The sequence below is a fragment of the Castor canadensis genome, chromosome 3 (assembly GCF_047511655.1).
Source record: "Castor canadensis chromosome 3, mCasCan1.hap1v2, whole genome shotgun sequence".
Taxonomy (NCBI): domain Eukaryota; kingdom Metazoa; phylum Chordata; class Mammalia; order Rodentia; family Castoridae; genus Castor; species Castor canadensis.
In genome coordinates this window covers 40,333,058-40,353,214 of record NC_133388.1, presented here as the reverse complement: position 1 = coordinate 40,353,214, position 20,157 = coordinate 40,333,058, and the positions used below count along the sequence as shown (strand labels likewise).

General features: G+C 34.4%; 1 protein-coding gene across 8 annotated transcripts in view; it reads left to right on the top strand.

The window, feature by feature from the left end:
- Fut8 (fucosyltransferase 8) overlaps window positions 1-20,157 on the top strand; it is a 289,757-nt gene that overhangs the window by 217,700 nt on the left and 51,900 nt on the right. For all 8 annotated transcript variants that reach the window (XM_074067766.1, XM_074067767.1, XM_074067768.1 and 5 more), the window contains one exon: window positions 11,838-12,075. In XM_074067766.1, coding sequence (XP_073923867.1) covers window positions 11,838-12,075 — 238 coding nt within the window. The remainder of the gene's footprint in view (window positions 1-11,837; window positions 12,076-20,157) is intronic.

The following is a 20,157-nucleotide window of genomic DNA, read 5'->3' as shown; positions in this document are numbered from 1 at the left end:
TGGAAAAATAAGAGCAAGCAAAACCCAAAATTAGCAGATGGAAAGAAAGAATAAAGATTGGCATTGAAAGTAATGAAATAGAAATCAAAATACAAACAAACAAAAACTATTCAAAGAATCAATGAAATAAAAAGTTGGTTCTTTGAAAAGATAGATTGATAAACCCTTAGCTAAATTTGACTACAAAGAGGAGGGAAAATACTGAAATTAATAAAATTAGAGGCGAAAACAGGATATTACAAATATCAATGAAATCTAGATGATCCTGGGGGAATACTTTGAAAACTTATTCAAACAAACTGGGACATCTAAAAAAACAAAAAAGAGTACATTTCTAGATGCATTTGGCCTACCAAAATTGGACCGAGTGGATATAAACCATTTAAATAGAACGATAGCAAGCAATGAGATTGAAGCAGTAATAGAGTCTCCTAATAACAACATAACAGCCCAGGCCACGATGGATTCACTGCTGAATTATACCAGACCTTTAAAGAAGTACTAAGAAAATATTCTTCAAACTATTGTAGAAAACAGAAAGAGAAGGAACACTATCATCTATGGCCAAACCACCCTGAACGTGCCCGATCTCGTCTGATCTCAGAAGCTAAGCAAGGTCGGGCCTGGTTAGTACTTGGATGGGAAGAACACTATCATACTCATTTTGTGAAGCCAGTATTACACACATTCTAAAACCAAACAAGAACACAACAACAAAAGGGAATTATAGACTAATCTCTTTAATGAACACAGACGCAAAAATTCTCAAAATACTTGTAAACCGAATTCAACAACATAAAAGATCATATACCATGACCAGGTTGGTTTCATTCCAGAGAGTGTTCAACATACCCTCTCTGGAGGTATGTAATAAATGAATACAGTGTCTATGTGTATATACATACATACATTCATATAATAAATGTATGTATATAATAAATGTGTAAAATAAATGTATGTAATAAATGTATGTAATATAATAAATGTAATACAGCATATAAGCAAGAATCATATGATCATCTCAATTGATAACAGTAAAACATCTTTGACAAAATTCAACATCCTTTCATGATAAAAGCTCCGAAGAAACTAGGAATAGAAGGAATGTGCCTCAACATAATAAAGGCTATATGTGACAAACTTACAGCCAATATCATTGAAACTATTTTTTCTAAAGTCAGGAACAAGACAAGCTTGTCCACTCTCCCTACTCTTATTCAATATAATGCTGGAATTCCTAGCCAGAGCAGTAATGCTTTCACATGGGGAAAGAAGTCAAATTATCCCTATTTGTAGATAATATGACTCAATACTTAAAAGATCCCAAAGATTCCACCAAAAAACTCCTAGATATAATAAACACCTTTGGCCATGTAGCAGGATATAAAATCAACATGCAAAAGTCAGTAGCTGATGAACAGGCTGATGAAGAAATCAGGAAAGCATTCCCATTCACAATAGGGTCAACTTCCCTCCCCCACAAAAAACCTAGGCATAAATTTAACTAAGGAGTTAAAAGACCTCTATAATGAAAACTATAAAACCTTGAAGAAAGAAAGAAAAGACACCAGAATATAGATGGAGCGTCTTTCCATGTTCATGGATTGAGAGGATTAATATCATGAAAATGGCTATATTACCAAATACAGATCCAATGCAAAGCCCATCAAAATCCCAATGTCATTCTTCATAGAAATACAAAATATCCTAAAATTCATATGGAAGAATAAAGACCCCAAATATCAAAAGTAATCCTGAGCAAAAAGGAGAAACACTAGAGATAACACAATACTGGACTTCAAATTATACTACAGAGCCATATTAACAAAGACAGTATGGTACTGGCACAAAAACAGACATGGAAAAAAATAGAAGATCTAGATATAAAACTATGTAGCTATAGCCAAATGATCTTTGATAAAGGAGCCAAAAACACTGGAGAAAAGTCAACCTCTTCAACAAATGGTGCTGGGGATATTGACTGTCTACATACAGAAGCCTGAAATTAGACCCCCATCTCTAACTCCGTACAAAAAACTCTAAAGGAATCGAAGATATTAATGTAAGACCTGAAACATTATAACCATTACAGGAAAAATAAAACTCAAAAATACGGCATAGATAATTATTTTCTGAATAGGACTCCAGTTTTCCAGAGCAAGAATTAACAAATGGGGACTGCATCAAATTAAAAGGTTTCTGCACATCAAAAAAACCACTTACCAGAATCAAGAGGCAACACACAGAATGGAAGGAAATCTTCACCAGCTATTCAACAGGTAAGGGATAACACCCAGAATATACAAAGAGCTCAAAAATGCTAAATAGCAGAACGAATAGCCCAATTAATAAATGAGTAAATGAATTGAATAGATAGTTCTCAGAAGAAGAAATACAAATGGCTAACAAATACATAAATACATGAAGTATGCTGCACAAATACATATGAAGACAGCATAATGAAACCCACCAAACACTGAAAAAGAAAGAGGGCGAGAGGGAATGGGAATATAATGGAGGAGGTGAATTTGTTCAAGGCACACTGTACACATGTATGGAATTATCACAATGAAATCCCCTGATTATTATTGTTAAATCAAAGATCAAAATTTTAAAAAAGTATAATCTTAGCAAATTGATTCTAAGAATATGCATATAAATATGTCATGGCCGAGTAGGATTTATTTCACCTATGCAAGGCTGGTTAACAATTTAATGGCCAGTTATTGTAATCTACTATATTAACAGTTTTAAGAAGAAAAACATAGAATTATAGAATTATTGATGAAGAAACCCATTTATGATACAACAAACTGGTAATAAAAGGGACATTCTTCAGTCTGATTTTTAATAAAAATTTAAAAACTACAAGTAACATCACATTTATTGGTGAAAAACTAAATGGTTCCCCCCTACATAGTTGAGAATGAGAGGAGTATTCCTTTCTCATCACTACTATTTATTCAATGTCATGATGGAAATTCAATTCAGTACAGTGAGTCATGACAAAGACTTGCTAGGCAGGCGCTCTACAACTTGAGCTATATTGCCAGCCCAAAAAGTGTGGTTTTTGATATAGAAAAAGTGAGGCTTTGATATAGGAAAATTTGATTTAGAAAAAATTTTGATATACCAAAGCAACAACCATACAACAACAACAACAACAAAACGTCTTAGAATTAGTAAGTAAATTTAAGCAAAATTACAGGAGATATGATCAACATCCAAAAGTTATCACATTTCTACATCCTAGCAATATATAACTGGAAAGCAAAATTTTAAAAAAACAATGTCATTTCCTGTTGCTCCAAAAAAATTCCATATTAGGTTAAAATGCCTACAAATACTTATGAAAGAAATCAAAGAAAACCTAAATGAATGAATAGACATACTTTATATGAATAGACATACTATGTTAATGGATTGGAAGCCTCCATATAGAAAATTTGTCAGTTCTTCCCAAATTGAGTGATAATCTTAACTGTCGATCACAGCAGTTCTCCCATATTTTAATATATAGGTAAGTTCATTCTAAAATATTTTTTACATTTTATTATATTATTATTATGCTAGGGGTGCATTGTGACATTTACAAACGTGCTTTAGTTAAATCCAACCCCTCCATTATTCTCCTTCATCCCTCCTCTGCTGCTTTTTAGAATAGTTTCAACAGGTGTAAAATGTATATTGAATTAGAAACAAACTAAAATAGCTAAGGCAATTTTGAAAAAGAAGAAAATTGACCGACTCACTTCTCAGTATAGCCACAGTAATCAAGATAGTATGCATTGTATTGAAGGAAAATTAGACATATACAACAATTGAAGTGAATACAGTAAAAAATGTACCCACACAGGAATGTTAACTTGGTTTTTTAACCGAGTTGAAATTTATGTAACATAAACTTTATCATCTTAAGAGTAAACAACTCAGTGATATTTAGTACATTCACAAAAGTTATGGGCACAGTACTTCTATCTAGTTCCAAAACGTTTCATCAGCCTAAAAGAATACCTCCTACCCATTAAGCAGTTGCCCCCCATTCTTCTCTCCTGTTAGCTACTGGGCATTACCAATCTGCATGCTCTACGGATTTGCCTCTTCTAAATATTTCATATAAATTAACTCATAAGGACTGGCGGAATGGCTCAAATGATAGAGTGCCTGCCTAATAAGTGTGAAGTCCTGAGTTCAAGCCCCAGTACTGCCTAATAATAATAATAATAATAAACAAGCTCATATAATATGTGTCCTTTTGTATTTGGCTTCTTTGCATGTTTTCAAGTTTTATTGATATTGTAGCATGTATTAGCACTTCATTCCTTTTTTTTTGTCTGAATAATTCTCCATTGTGTATATATATCACAATTTGTTCATTGTTGATAAACTTTTGGGCTGTTTCTATCTTTTGTTATTTATGAATAGTACCGCTATGAACATTATTTTATCTGTGTTTGTTGAGTACCAGGTTTTACTTCTCTTGAGTACATACCTAGGAGTACCCAATTGATTTTTGAGAAAGGTGTGAAAACAACTCAGTGGAGGAAGCATAAAGTAAGTGGTATTGAAACAAATGGACATCCCTTAGGCAAAAATAATGAGTCTTGGCCCATATCCCTTACCTCACACAGAACTGACACAAAATGAATAGTAAATCTGACACATGAATAAAAATGTGACATGTAAAACTATGAAACACCTAGAGGAAAAGATTGGAATAAATCTCTGTGACTTGGGCTAAAAGTTCTTATATATGACACCAGAATAACATTGTATTTAAAAAAAAATTAAAACCTCAGTACTGGCTTTCTCAAAATTAAAAACTTTTGATCTGCAAATGAGAATGAAAAGTCATAGACCAGGAGAAAATCTTTACAAATCATATATGAAAGGTCTTCTATCCAGAACGTATTACATGTATGAAAAGCTCTCTTATTTCAATAACAATCCAATTAGAAAATAGGCAAAATTTTTGAGTAGACAACTTTCTAAAAGATATGGCACAAGAAAAAATATTGAAAACTGTTTATTAGGGAAATGAACTTAAAGGCATGATTAAATACAAGTACACACCTGTCAGAATTGGTAAGTTATAAATGTACCAAGTATATGGAGTAACCCACTCTCATACATTGCTTCTGGGGATGTAAAATGGTACAGCCATCCAGGGAAACAGTTTGGCAGTTGCCTATATTAGTCAAACACATAAATGCCATATGAATCAGCATTTATCCTATAGAGATTAGTACTAATTTCATGCCTTCACAGAAATCTACATACTAATGTGCATAGAAACTTAATTTGTAATAAACCCAAAACTGAAAACAACCTAAATGTCACTCACAGGGAAAGTAAACTGTGGTACAATAGGGAGCAACATAGTAGAATACTAAGCACCAATATAAAGGAATGAACCACTGATGTGCACAACTTGGATGGATCTCAAAGCATTATACTGAAATCCAATTTCAAAAGGTAAATATTGTCTAATTCTTTTTGCAGTGCTCTCAGAATTACTGAAGTAATAGAGAATAAGGATTAAGGCTTGGGGAAAGAGTCTAAAGAGGTAGCATACATGTGTTTGTTTTGACGGAATTATTCATAACCTGATTGTGGTGGAAGTTATATGAGTTTGTATGTTAGGAGTGCATGTAAAAACTGGTTAAAATGAATTGGTTAGACTATGTTAAAGATAAAATGAATTGTTAACTCTGTTGAGATAGTTTGAGAAAAGTGGTCTTAAGAATGTTCCACTCATCCCTAGTAAAAAATAATAGCTCAGGATTCCAGAGAAATTTATGCTCAGCTAACAGTGAATTGTCAGTTTATGGCTGACTGCATGGGTAAATGAGAGAAATCTCTATCCTGGAGAAGAGGTAGTTGTATATCTATTAAATAAATTAAATGTAATTTATTGTTGATAGTTTGATTTTAAAGCCAAGAATTAGGTAAGTGGTGTAAGTACCAGTACTCCCCAGAAGAATGGCACTTTGTAGAATAGAAAAGTCAGCAAAACGGTGTAACTTACAATGCAAAAGGAAAACAAAACTGCAGCAGCCTTTGCAACAGGAATAAAGGGTCATCCAATTCCCCTTTGGCAACTATTTCATCTTTTTATCTTGCTTCAAACCATTCATGGGCTTGTTCTCTCCCCGCCCCGGCCCCGCCCCCCCTTTCCTCCCTCCCGCCCTGTCTCCCTCCCTTTTTCTCTCCACTTCTCTTTCTTCCTACTCTTTTTTGTTGTTTCTTTATTTAAAGAGTACCTGGCACATCATACCTGTATTTTGGTTTTGAGGAAAGATATCCTAATGATGATGAAGAACTTTTCTGAAACTCAATTTTAATTTTCTAAACATGCTGTTTTTAACTTTACCACCTAAACTGATTCTGAGACCTGTGAATTGGGCTATAAACCCATTGACTTACTTGAGGAGATGGACCTTCCTTGTCCATTTTTTTGAAGGGGAATTCAGGGGCTCAGCTTTAATACGTGATGAAATACACATGTAGAGAGTGGCTACTGGCCTTAGTTCTTCTCCAGGTATCTGGCCCCATGTCTTCAAAGCTGTAAGTCTTTGCTGAGAGATTTACTTCTTTGGTGGTCAGAAAGAGATAAAGGGTAGAAGATTACCTGGTTTATTTGGTAAAGGTAGTTATCTTGGACTCTGCAGTATATAGGTAAAGAGGAAAGAATATCAGTTTAATTAACAAACAAAGTAAACTAGCCAGCATGCAAGCTGTCTACATACAACATTGTTCTGGTGTACATGTCTCTTGGATGTAAGTTGGAGGTTTTCTAGAGACCACCTGGAATACCCAGAGATGACAATACTATCTTGAAGATCTTTAGTAGAAAAAATGCCCTTCTCTTATTTGTTGCTTTCTATAGGGTTTGTAGGATTTCCATTTTTAATAAAAATGGTTTTAAAATACTCAATAGAGCTGTGTAGGCAAAGATAAAAAGTTTTAAAAGTGTACTTAAAATAAGCCAACTGCTGCTCTGCTTACAAAGATAAGCTTTCCTCTTCTATACTGTGTAGTAACACAAATACCTTTGCTACATTGTGTTAGTCTGTCTGTAAACTATATCTTGGTATCTTTTCTTCATTAAGTTTCCACACTTAAATTTTACAGACTTCCTGCAGAGAAATTGATTTCCTCGAACACTTGGTGGCCTGCTTGAGCCTGAGCTTTGAGTTACCCTTTACTACTAGTAACAGATTGCTCTTTGCCACAAGGTAGAAAGGACCCCATCCATACCATCTTACCTTTGTTAAGGAAATATTCTCATTTAGTATGTTAGGAGGCAGTAATTTCTGGTCTAGTCTTTTAAAAATGAAAATGCTTTTTAAGTTTTCTTTCTCAGTTAGTAACTATGCCCAGAGTCTTCATTTTAATTACCACCATGCAGTACTTTGATTCTCTTACTTGCTTCATTACGTTTTCTGCTTTGGTTTTTCAAAATAATTTTAGAGGAATAAAATCAGATTGTTGCCAATACAATGGAATGCTTTTGCCACACTATTAGTAAATCGTTTCTTCAATACCAACACAAAGCTAGACACTGCAAATCTTTTTAAGCAAACAGATTAAGAACTCTTTAGTCTTGTGATTGGAGCATACAAAGAGCACAATAAAATTCTTCTTTAAAAAAATGGACATTTTCTCTCAAAAGGGGGGTGACAGAGTTTTGAGAGGTTGATTCTCTCTGTCCTCCTCTTCATCTGACGAATAATAAACCTTGTTTCCTTTTCCTCAAAACTCTGCTCTCATTATTTGTAAATGGCATTGATGCCAGGGGACCAGCTTTCCAATAACAGTTGGGATTATTTTCTGCTACCATAAGGGCCACAAAGAAAAAGCAGATAGCAAATGAGATACATCCAGTCTACCTCATCAAAACATACCTCTGTTTTTACTGAGCTCTCTTCATTGAGAATAGGAACTATCTATGACTTAATTCCTCCCAAAAGAAGAAATGTTCTTAAGAGAAGAATTGGAAAGATCCTCTGGGGTGGTGATTCTTAATCCTTAACCTACAAAAGTAGCCAGATAGAATGCTGACCTGCACTTCTTGCTACAGTTTGTATTGAAGACACCTTGGGAGAATAGATAAGGACACTGGAAAGTGGATTAAGAGAACTAAATTCTAAATTCTGGCTTGCAGCTTATCAGTTTATACTTGTGGCTATGGATATCCCGTTGTCTTTCAAGATGTAATCCAAACTAATAGTTATTGAGCATTTACTCTTTGTAAGAGATGCCAGGACATGTTATCTCCAGTTTACATTAACTAATTGTTAATTTGTTGTTGATTTAGTCTTTTTCTGCAATGCTTTTGGTCAGTAGTAAGTCTGTGCAAATGACTAAGGGACATTACATTGGGACTGGAAAAATTGTCCTTCAAAGATGTTTTTATTTGTGTGTAGAGAATATCTTCCTAAATAGTGAAAATCTGTGCTTTAGGCTGGGAATGTAGCTCAATGCTTAGTGTGTACAAGGCCCTGAGTTCCATCCCCAGCACTGCCCCTCCATATTGGATTTGTTCAGCATGAAATAGTGTCTCTTAGATTATAAGAATACATGGAGATAGTATGTTCAAATTAACCTTGCGTATACACCATCTTGTTAAGCCTCATATTATCTCTGAGAGCGAAGGGTTTTGAACCCTTCAGTTCCCTCTGGGAATTGAACCAGGGGGAGGTTGTGAGGGAGAACATTTTTAATCTCAATTTTAAGTTAGCAAATTAAAGTGAAATCACACAGTTGAGTTCATAGTGGACTCTTCATTGGGACAAAATCATGTCTTGGCCTCTCTCACCAAAATTCTTTTTTAAGAGCATATTGTCTTACTGTCTCAAGTAATTAAGTTAAATTTACCTCCTATTTCTAAAACTTGGATAATTATCATCATCACTGCAAGGAGCTAGAATATATTGGCCATTGGTGAATCTGGCTTTAGTAATACATATGTTAAAAAAAAATCTCACATTATAAGCATAATTTATAGAGTTTGTATTTTAACTTTGTTTTTGTATTTGTTGTTACTCTAACACAGTGGCTAACAAAGACTCAGTTCTGGTTAGGGATTTCCTATAAGTTCCTTTCCATGTCCATCTCAGAGTTGTCACTTGTTTTTAAAAGGAGAAGAAAAAATTATGTCTGTTTACCCTAGGAATATCTTAATTGTTTTTTCTAAATCTTTGTCTTTCTTTTTTGGTGGGACTGAAGTTTGAACTCAAGGCTTCACACTACCACTTGAGTCACTCCCCAGCCCCTAGTGATCTTAATCTTGTGTTACAAAAGCAAATACCTTTTCTATTTCTCACTGTCCTCTCTGTTTTAAAGAACTTTTATAAAAATATCCTTTAGATTTTCCATACTTTAAAATGTTAGAATTTTTGCAAAAAAAAAAAGAGGGGGGGGAGCTGTAACTCTGATGTTTTTCCGTGTTTTGTTTACTGGTCTCTCATTCCACTTAATTCAGTTTCTCTTTTTATCACTCTCACCTTGAAGTCATCCATTGATTATCTTTCATGTGTAGACTTTTCTCACTTCAGAACCATGGCTATTTATTGTTTCCCCTTTCTTTATGTTACCTCTATGACATAACAGAAAAATTAATTTGGTCTCTGTTCTGCTTGACCTGAGATCCACTAATCTTCATGAATTAAGCCTCTTTCATAAATTGCTCTTTCCTTTCTTTTCTGTCTCAGCTTTTGTACTTAAAACCTTGGGTTCTAATTACGCTCTTCTCTTAAAACACACAGTAGATGTGCTTCTCTTACATACAGATAGGAATTTTCTTTCAAATAAAAGCCCTATAGTTTCACTAGGTGCCAGTGGCTCATACCTATAATCCTACCTACCTGGGAAGCTGAGATGGGAAGATCACAGTTCAAGGCCACGCCAGGCAAATAGTTTGTAAGACCCCATCTACAAAATAACCAGAGCAAAATGGACTGAAGATGTCGCTCAAGCAGTAGAGCACCTGCTTTACAAGTGTGAAGCCCTAAGTTCAAACCTTAGTCCCAACAAAAAAGAAAAAAAAAATCTACAGTTTCCAAACTAAAGGTCAAATATTTCAATAATTATGTTCCATCACTTCTTTTTCCTTAAAAAATATGAAGACCAAGGTCAGATTAAAAATCAGGGAAACTGGGCATAAGGTGTATGGGAGCACTCTACTATCTTTGCAATAATTGAAAAATACACGGACATTTTCTTTCCATTCATATGGAATCTCAAAAATAGAGATTTCAAGTGCTGTATTTCTTACAAATCACAAAAAAATCTGATAAATGTCAATGTTTATCTGAGCCCTTGATAAACTCCTGAGTCAATAACAAAGCCTTAGATCACTTTAAGATGTCATTTACTCTCAGGATTGTTGTATAATACAATATAGAAATTAAATAATGTAGTTCTCCCATTCCCATATGGCATTTTCTGTTCCTCTCAAATCTTTTGTGACTATAGCAGTACAGATGGGAGTCTACCATAGTCTCAAGGGAAAAGAATCAGTAACTTGATTGTGGAAACAATTGACCAAATCTTGTTGAATTTTCTCAGAGCTCTCTTGGATTTATAAGGGCTTTAACTCTTAAGGTTCTTGGTGGCATTGGTTCTGCTTTGATCTAAAGACCAGCTTGCTGTGACACATTTGAATAGGAAAGCTGCCTCTTTCAAAGTTGACTGTATTGCATTTTCCCTTCTCAGCTTTTCCTTTATAATCATTTTATAGCTTCACTATCTTAGCTTTTGTAAGTAGTGCTCTACTTAACAGATTATATGATTTCCCTAGAATAAAGTTTTAGATTAGAGGTTTGCTGACTGCTTTATTCAAGGCTTGTATAAATCGAGAACTGATTACCTTGTCTCTTGGTGTATAGGGTAAAAAATAGATTCTGTTCCTAGAAGCACCCATCATCTCTTCCCTTGAAAAACAAACAAACACACACACACACCTTGGAAAACTCAAGACTAAAAAGCACTTGTCAAAACAAGTTGTTATTTGAGGCATGAAGATGCCTAGGGATATTTAGTAACTGCTCATACAAATTAGAGCTGAAATGAAACTTCACGGTGGGGAAAAAAGGAAATTTTCATATTAGCTAGCTAACCATTTTATGGAAAAATGCAGAAATAGAAAAAATGAACAACCCAATTAAAAGTTGGCATGACACATTTTCAAGATAGTCAGTATAAAATGTTCTATATTCAGTTGTGAAAACTTTCTGTAGCTAGCATCAAGTTTGCTTTTAAAAGAAGTTCTATGTCTGATATTTTGTAATTGCTGAATTCAAATGTCCCTTTACTCGATGCCTTTTACTTCATAATGGAAAAAGTAGATTTTGTTTGTAGCATGTAAAAATCTGGAGACAGAGTGAATTAAAAGATAAATTATAGCTTTTTCCTTTATGATAATTTGAGTTTTGTCACAGAAGATAAGCTCAGAATGCTAAAGTGCTGCTAGAATGCAGGGTGTTTACTTCTTTCATAAAGATCTCAATGTTGGCAACTTTGACTTCAGAGTTGATCACGCTTTCATGTTCTGAGTGATAGAGAAGTGAGAGAATATTTTTAATGTAACTGCTTAATTGCACGTTTGTTTATTGATATTTGAAGTAATTGTTCTTTTTCATTGCCATCTCCCTAGATATGCACATAAGATTATTATTAAGTCCAATTCTTATTAAATTGGGCTCTTTGCTTAATACAAATTATACTGGATCAGTTCTGGCTTAGTATATGATTTTTGTTACTTGTGACCTGTAAAGAGAAGTTGATGTCTCTGTACATTTATCTTCATCTTTGTCTCTTTTTCTCTTTGACAGAATCCCAAGGACTGCAGCAAAGCCAAGAAGCTAGTATGTAACATCAACAAAGGCTGTGGCTATGGGTGTCAACTCCATCATGTGGTATACTGTTTCATGATTGCATATGGCACCCAGCGAACACTCATCTTGGAATCTCAGAATTGGCGCTATGCCAATGATGGTTGGGAGACTGTGTTTAGACCTGTAAGTGAGACATGCACAGACAGATCTGGCATCTCTACTGGACACTGGTCAGGTAAGAAGCTTGTACAGCAAGTCAGATCTTTGACATCATCAACTTATCAGATTTGTAGGTACAGTTTTGTGGATCACAATTACCTTTTCTTCTGGACCCATGAATACTACATATGATCCAAATCTAGAAGAACAGTATTTTTTAAACTATTTCATAGCCAGGCATGGTGGTATGTGCCTATAATCCCAGCACTTGGGAGGCTAAAGCATGAAGATAACAAATTCGAGGCTACATAGCAAGACCCTGCCTCAAAAAAATAAAATAAAATGTATTTTATGATATATTTCATTTCTGATGTTCATTTTTATCACAAAGTACAATTTGATCTTTTAATAATAATAATGATACAACTTTCACTTTTTAGGGTGCTTTTGAACTCATTTGAGCCACACAATTACTGTATGAAGTAGACCCAAGGTTCTCAGACATTAACATGACCCGAAGACTTGTTAAAATGATTCACAAGGTCTGGAGTGGGGCCTGACAATTTGCATTTCTGGCAAAATTTCCATATCTTGGGCCCACACTTTGAAAATCATTGAGGTAGACTATGCAGGTAATTTTTCTCCATTTTATAAATTGAGGCCAGAGAAGCCTTGTTTTTTAATGTGATTTTAATTTTATTCAGGAAACACATGATGAAGAATAATGTGAACTAAGGTACTATTCTAAGCATTCTAAAGACATAAAAAGATCAGTAAGAAATTTTCCTTCTTTCTAAGAAAGTAGTGTTAAAAGGACTAGACTATAGATAGAATTTCTTAATGCTAGTCTAATACTTTTTTTCTATAATCATGATTGTTAAACACATTTAAAGTTAGGTTACCTTTGTTAAAATCCTGGCTTTGTAACATCTTGTAATTTTGGGCAAGTTATTAATCCAGGCCTTAGTTTCCTGATCAGTAAAATGAGGAATGATAATTTACCTCATCAAATTGTTTGTAGTCTTAAAATGAAGCAATATATTATATAATGCATGATATAGAAGCTCTAGTAATTGTTAGCTATTAATAGTCCTTATTCACTGAACAAATATATGAGTGCCACCAGAGTGACAGATAATGAACTAAGTGTGGATAAATACTAAACAAAGACAGTTAACTAGCACTCAAATATTGTGAGAAGTCACTTTTCAAAAAGCTCAGGCATTTCAGATAACATCATTTATCATGGGGCCGAGGAAGTTTTTTTGTAAGTTATTCCACTAGATGTAGAATAGAGGACTATGCCATGGCAGAGTAACTTTAGTTCCTTTGTTTTTGTTTTTGTTTTTTTGCCCCCTTTGGAAAAAAGCTAGTTAATACCTGACTTTTCACAGAAGTGTCATGAAAATTGATTGGGTAATTTCTTTAAAAATACTTTCAGTTTCTCTATGAAAGGGCCCATATGAATTAAAAGTATTATTTTGTAATGTGATTTTGTTTTCCATAGGATGATTTAGAATCCTTATAGTATATCAACATTCTTTTTTCTTTGCAGTTCACTTTATATTTTAGAATGAACTTTTTAATTCAGGGCCTCACTGAGCTTTATTTTTACCGTTACATTTTCCACTGATCTGGTTTGTATTTTATAGCTAGGGTCAACAGATTAGGTGTAACAATTAGGAAGATACTGATTCTCAGTCAGGACAGGGTTCTATATTTCACTGTAGAGAGAGTTAACTTTTTCAGTGGTGGTCAGTTAACAGAAAGTGAAAAGTTGGTTTCATTAGACTTAACAGATTTAGTATATAGTTTGACCTTTCCTGTGTACTACAAGTAATTATTTTTACTTAATTTTTAATCCTTCCTTGTATAATCAGTAGTCTGTGGTGGCAACCACAGGAGTTTGAATTATTTGAAGATTGGATTTCAAAATTCAGAATTTTTTTTTCTTTTTTTTTTGGTACTGGGGTTTGAACACAGGGCTTCATTCTTGCTAGGCAGGTGCTATATCACCTCCAGCCATTTTTTTTTCTTAACATTTACTTGTACAAAGTGATTTCATTGTCATATTTCCATGCATGCATATAGCATACTTTCATGAAATTTTTCTTTCTAAATGTTACAAGTAAGCAGATCTAGAAATGATCCTTCCTTTATTCATCTGAAATCCAAGGTCTAAGTGAGGCTAAGTGATTTAGCCAGGGCCATCTAGCTTATAAGTGACAGAAGCCTGGTTAATACTTCTACTTACCTCCAGTCCGGGTTCTTTGCAGTAAACTCGTGCCAAATGCTTTACCTATCCAGAAAAATGATAAAGGCAAAAAATAATGATTAGAGGCAAAAAAGCTGCCTGGAATGTCTAGGAACTAAATAAAAAAATTGAAGTATTGTTATCCCTCTTTCTTCCCTTATCCTGTAACTTATTCTAAACATTCCACATAAGTTCCAGCATTGAAGGGTTATCAGTTGTATTTTCTTTTTAGTTATATACTGTTCCTGACTAAAGAACTCATTTTTACCATGGTAGCACAGAATTATAATTTTAATAGATCTTTTCTTTATACATGAGTATTGTATAAAATCGCATAGTTTTCTTCATGTTAATGAATTGAACTATGCCTCTTGGACACCTTTAATTAATTAAGTTAATGCTTATTTTTGTGCTTTATGACATACTTACAGAACTGATCATAACAAATAATTTAGATAAATTTCTTGTATCCAAAAGTAGAGATTTATGTTTGAACTTAGAATGTTTCTGTTTTTATGAAAAGTATGGTTACCATCCATTTCTATTTATGTTTATATACATTATATATGTATATATTATTTGCTGTATATGTAGTATATATATATGTGTGTGTGTATATGTATATGTATGCGTATATACATATACATCTTCTGTAGATACTTACGTTTCCAAGAATTAGAGGAAACAGTGAATTCTAATAAATTCCTTGATATTAATCCTTTAGTTAGCTATAAATCAGTTCTATCTGATATTGTTCTGACTTGTAGAAAGAACTTTGAGATATTACCTTTGGTACCACTACCATGAAATTATTACTGTTCATACACACTTCACATGATATGCCTGTGGGTGGGATTTAGTGATTCCTGTTCAAATCTGTCACTAGTACAGGAATTAGTTTGCACATCTAATCATTTCAGTGGCTCCATTATATGTTGTTGTTGGTTGACTTCTAGTTTTCCTCTGCAGTATTTAACAGTTACAAAACTATATCCTTTATAGTAAGTATGTTTAAGTAAAGGAAAATAGTAAAGATTATATTCCAGTTAAAAATAATAAAAAATCTTTCCCATCACCTACAGGTGTCCTATGTATTCCTAATAGTTGTGTGCTCTAAAGTCACTGATAAAATGCTCAATTTTTCTTTTCTTTTTTTTTTTTTGGCAGTACTTGCTTTCTAGGCAAGTGTTCAACCTCTTGAGCTACACACAGACCACCATCCACCCAGTGCTTTTTGCTTTAATTTGTTTTTTAGATAGCTGCCTCAGCCAAAGTCCTCCTACCTCCCCCTCCCAAGTTGCTGGTATTACATTTGTGCACTACTCTGTCCAGCTTGCTAACTTTATAGCTGGGCTTGCCTTAAGCCTCAGTCTTCCTCTGTCCACCTCCTAAATAGCTGGGATTATAGGCATGAACCACACCTGGAAGCAATATATTTTTCTTTGTTACCAGCTGTTTCCTAAACCTTAACTAACTGCATGTGGTTGGCTTCCTGCTTTTTCCATATAGATTCTCTATAATCATTCAGAATGGGAATCTTCCCTCTTTCAACCATTATTTGATTTGCCCTTTAAAGTATAGTAATTATTTTAGATTGTGTATGATGATAGCTTCCAAGATGCTTTTCCAGTTGGTATAAAATACCCCTTAATAAGTGACTCATGATAGAGAGCCCCCAACTATTTCAACTCATTCTCTACTGTTTTTTTCCTATATAAAATTTTCCTTATAAAAAGTGAAAAAAGTACTCAGATGAATATTTAAATTACTTTGGCTTTTTTATCCTTTCTTCTCTTATCATTCTCCCATTGTCTTAATAAATATGTAATAAACCAAACCAGATTACTTAATCTAATAAATCTAATTGTAAAACTTTCTTCATACATGAAAACAATGAGTAGTAACAAACAGTTTGATGCCCTAGGGGCTTGATTTAGGTTCATGCTTCCATAGATGACCATTTGCTATGTTGATTTAGCTAAACTGAACAGTTACCTTCTTTCCATGTGTCATTACAAAAGGTTTTGGTTGAAAAGTATTACTTGGGGGCAACTGCAAAATAATAGCAATTGAATAAAAGTTAAAAGTACTTGCTATGTACCTGGCATCCATACTGGGCTACTTTTCTTTTTCTTTTTTTTTGAGACAGTGTCTCACTATGTAGCCTAACCTCAGCCTCCTGAGTGCTGGGATTACGTATGTGTGCCACCACACCCAATACATGGACTGCTTACATGAAGCAGGCAATCTCTCTCTTGTCAAGGACAGTCTAGAGGCAAAGTCAGATGACTGACTGAACAATTAAAATATATTGTGTGGATGTTGTGTGGATAAGTTAAGAGTATTCTGAAGCACATATCTAACAAGTATTTGAAGTTATTTTGGAAGAAGTGATTTTTAAACTGAAATCTAAAGTATGAGTAGGAGGAAGCCAAGTAGAGGCAAGTGGAGACATGGTAGAGGAATTTTATATCAGAGGGCCCAATATGTGAAAAGAGAGCAGGGAGTTATTGGGAAAACAAGAAGCAGTTAGTTATTAAGTTTGAATATTGAGAGACCAGCTAACATTTGGTTCAAGAACAAGTATCTTGAATTCAAGTATGATATATTTGATACATCCTAAGAACTTTTGTAAATGCCACAGTGTACTCCCACCCAGCACAACAATAAAAAGAAAAAGAACAAGTATCTCTTGCAGGGTTTATATTTTGATGATTATGGAATTTTTGTTTCTTACTAAAACTAATAAGTCAGAGTTCTTTGGTTTTTGTTCAAAGAATAGACACAGTTAAAAGAAGTCATCTTGCTTTCAGCTGCCTCTTGGTGTTACTGAACATTAAACTCTTTAAGCAAATATCTGAGGTCAAAAGAAAAATCTTTAGCTACCAAAGCACATGCTAAATTAAACTCTAAATATAGCTTGTGAAACTAATATTTTAACCTTTATTTATAAAGGCTTATAAAGATTCTAATATGTCTATTGGAATCATCTAAATGTTCTAACTAGCTTGTATCCTTAGGCTGACCTCAAGTGCACTTCATGGCTACACTAATATTAAACAATAATATGATTAAGAATCTATAGATACAGTATACCAATTAGGATAGGTTATAAGTATATTGCTCCTGTGTAATACTTTCTTAGCAACATTTGGAGCCTCTTATTAGGATTGGTAAAAACTTAAACTAAATACAGATATTACTTTATATAGATATCTTATGCTGTAAAAAGTCTTGATTTCTGTTTTAATTATATGAGAAGAAGCGATGCTAGATTGTGAGTGTGGTTCTAGTTCTGTTGTTTTTAGCTTTCTGAACTTCAACAGTTAACTTTAGCTTCTGAGCCACAGTTTAGCACTAAAACTAAAAGCTCACTTACTGATGTACTGAGTGCCTACCTCCCTGTCCATCTTTATAGGACTGTAACCACAAAGGAGAATGAGTAAGAGCCATAAAAAATACTAAGATGATTTCTCATAAAGTTTATTTTCATCTTATGTATTTGGTCCTTAAAATTGAAAACACAAATATGATACTGGAACATAATATCAGATTATAACCTGAAACAACTGAAGAATTATTCTTTTACTCTAAGATGAAACTTGGGTCTTTATAAGAACTTTATGTAGTTTTTTCTTTTGAAAATGATGAAGTTAAATGAAAAAAATTGAAAAAGACGAGGGAGGAAAAATAACTTCTGAGATGTGATTTAGGAAGAAGTAATATGTAATTAGTATCAAAGTCACTGTAGAACAGAAACAAAAAAAAAAACTCTAAGGACTGGAGGTATGGCTCAAGTGATAAAGTGCCTGCCTAGCAAGCTTGAATCCGTGACTGAGTTCAAACCCCAGTATCTCAAAAAAAAAAAAAAAAAAAAAATCTGAGCTCAAAGTCTAGTACCACCAAAAAAGGGGAAAAAAAAAATCTCCTTAAATCTATTTAGAACCTTTTCAAGGTTGGTAGAATTAGGAATAGAATGCAGGTGCTCTTATTTTCTGTGAGATGTCTGGGCCATATAGCCTTGATAACTTTCTCAGAATTTGTGTTTTTGTAAAGACTGGTATGCTTATGTTAGGGGTATTCCTTAAAGATTGGTCAAATTATTACAAACCAAATTGTGTTTTAAACATTGAGGTGGAGCTGTGTAAATACATTGAGCATTGAAAAGAATTAGAGTTGAGTCTTCTACCTCTTCAGTATTCCCTTTAATTCAATTAAAGTTTAATCCACTAAGATAAGTAGTTTTTAAACTTAATGCAGGTTGTATTCTCTGAAAGAAAGAAATTGCATATATTAATACTATAAGTCAAATTGATCTTTCCAAAAGCTGTAATATGGATTATTATGATTGTTAAGTTATTATGATGATTGCTCAAAATTTTGGTATACAACTTTATTTTTTAATTATAACTATCAGAAATACTACATAGGTATAAAAAATGAGCACATTTACGTTTATGGGGTTTTTTTGCCAGATCAAGGCAGACATGTTTATATTTTTAATTATACAGTACACTTATTCAGTAAAAACATGAGTGTTTATAGATGCTGTGGGGGATATAAAAGACTCACTCCTTGCCTCTCAGGAACTTGTCATTGAGTATATTAAGATCATACATCTGCAAACTTTTTTAAGACAGGATATGTTAAGTGCCAAAAGAGAAATACAGAAAGTTGTGTGGAAAAAAAAAAAAAAAGAAAGTTGTGTGGGTCATCAGAGTATAGAGACACTTTCTTGTTGAAGGAATTAGAGATTTCACTAGAAACATAGGCTAAGCCTTTATAGAATGAGGAAAGGCATTATCTTATAAAGACAGAGCAATGTCATTGACTTAGAGCCAGAAGTTATTAGCTGTGTGACTTTGGGTAGTATCCCTTAACCTCCCTGTTCTATGTATCTCACAGGTTTATTATAAGGAATCAAAGTGAAAATATATTTGACAGTGCTTTATGTATTCTAAACCAACCGTATTTTGTTATCACTACTTTAGTTTTATGAGAACAAAATAATAATAATTGCATAATTGGGTCATGAATTTTCAGCAGCCCTTCTTTTCAGAAAGGTTAGCAACCAGTATTACTGAAACTCAGGACTATTTGACGGTTTTTTGTAAAACTTACTCAAAAATGACAAAAGAGCAAAATAGGGGAGATTCCAAGATGGCAGCTAGAGGGAGGAAGCAGAAAGAGTGCCTCCTAAAGTAAAATCTTGGAGAGACACTGGAGATATACCTTATAGGGAAAACCACTGAGAAGAGGCAAAACTCCAACTCCTCCCCACCCCCAGCCTGCGCAGAGCATCTCCACTTCACGTTAAACGGAGAAACCAGGAGGGCTCCGGCGCTGCCACCAGACACCAGCTCCTACCGGCTCAAGATATGCAGACCACCAGGTGAGCTAAGCAGCACAAGGTACTCCCACAAACAAGCCTGGGCCAGATCAGCATAGCCCCCTGGACAGACTGACCCCCACCCAGGGAAAAAAGAAAAAAACCAAACTGAATAATAAACAACAACAAGAAAAAGAGACCCATAGCAAAGAGGGCGGGGCACCTGGAGCTCCGAAGAGTGGTGGAGGGAAACCCTTCATGGAACTGTAAATAAACAAGCCGCAGGGGAAGGCAGGACTGGCAGCACACGCCCAGCAACCTTGGAGCAGGAAAGCTTGTAAAAGTGGCTGTGTGAGGAAAGCTGTACTGGAGAGGGGGGAAGGGACACTTCCCATGTGAACTGTAAATAAACATGCTGGCCAGAGAAGGCTGGTGTAGTGCTACCTCCCCTAGTGCGCTTGGAGAGGGGAAAGCTTGTAACAGTGGCGGTTGCACCAGGAGAACTGGGGGCTAGGTGAGTGTTAAGCTCACTCCTGAGATCTGCAATCATAAAGAACCAGCAACATCTGGCTGAC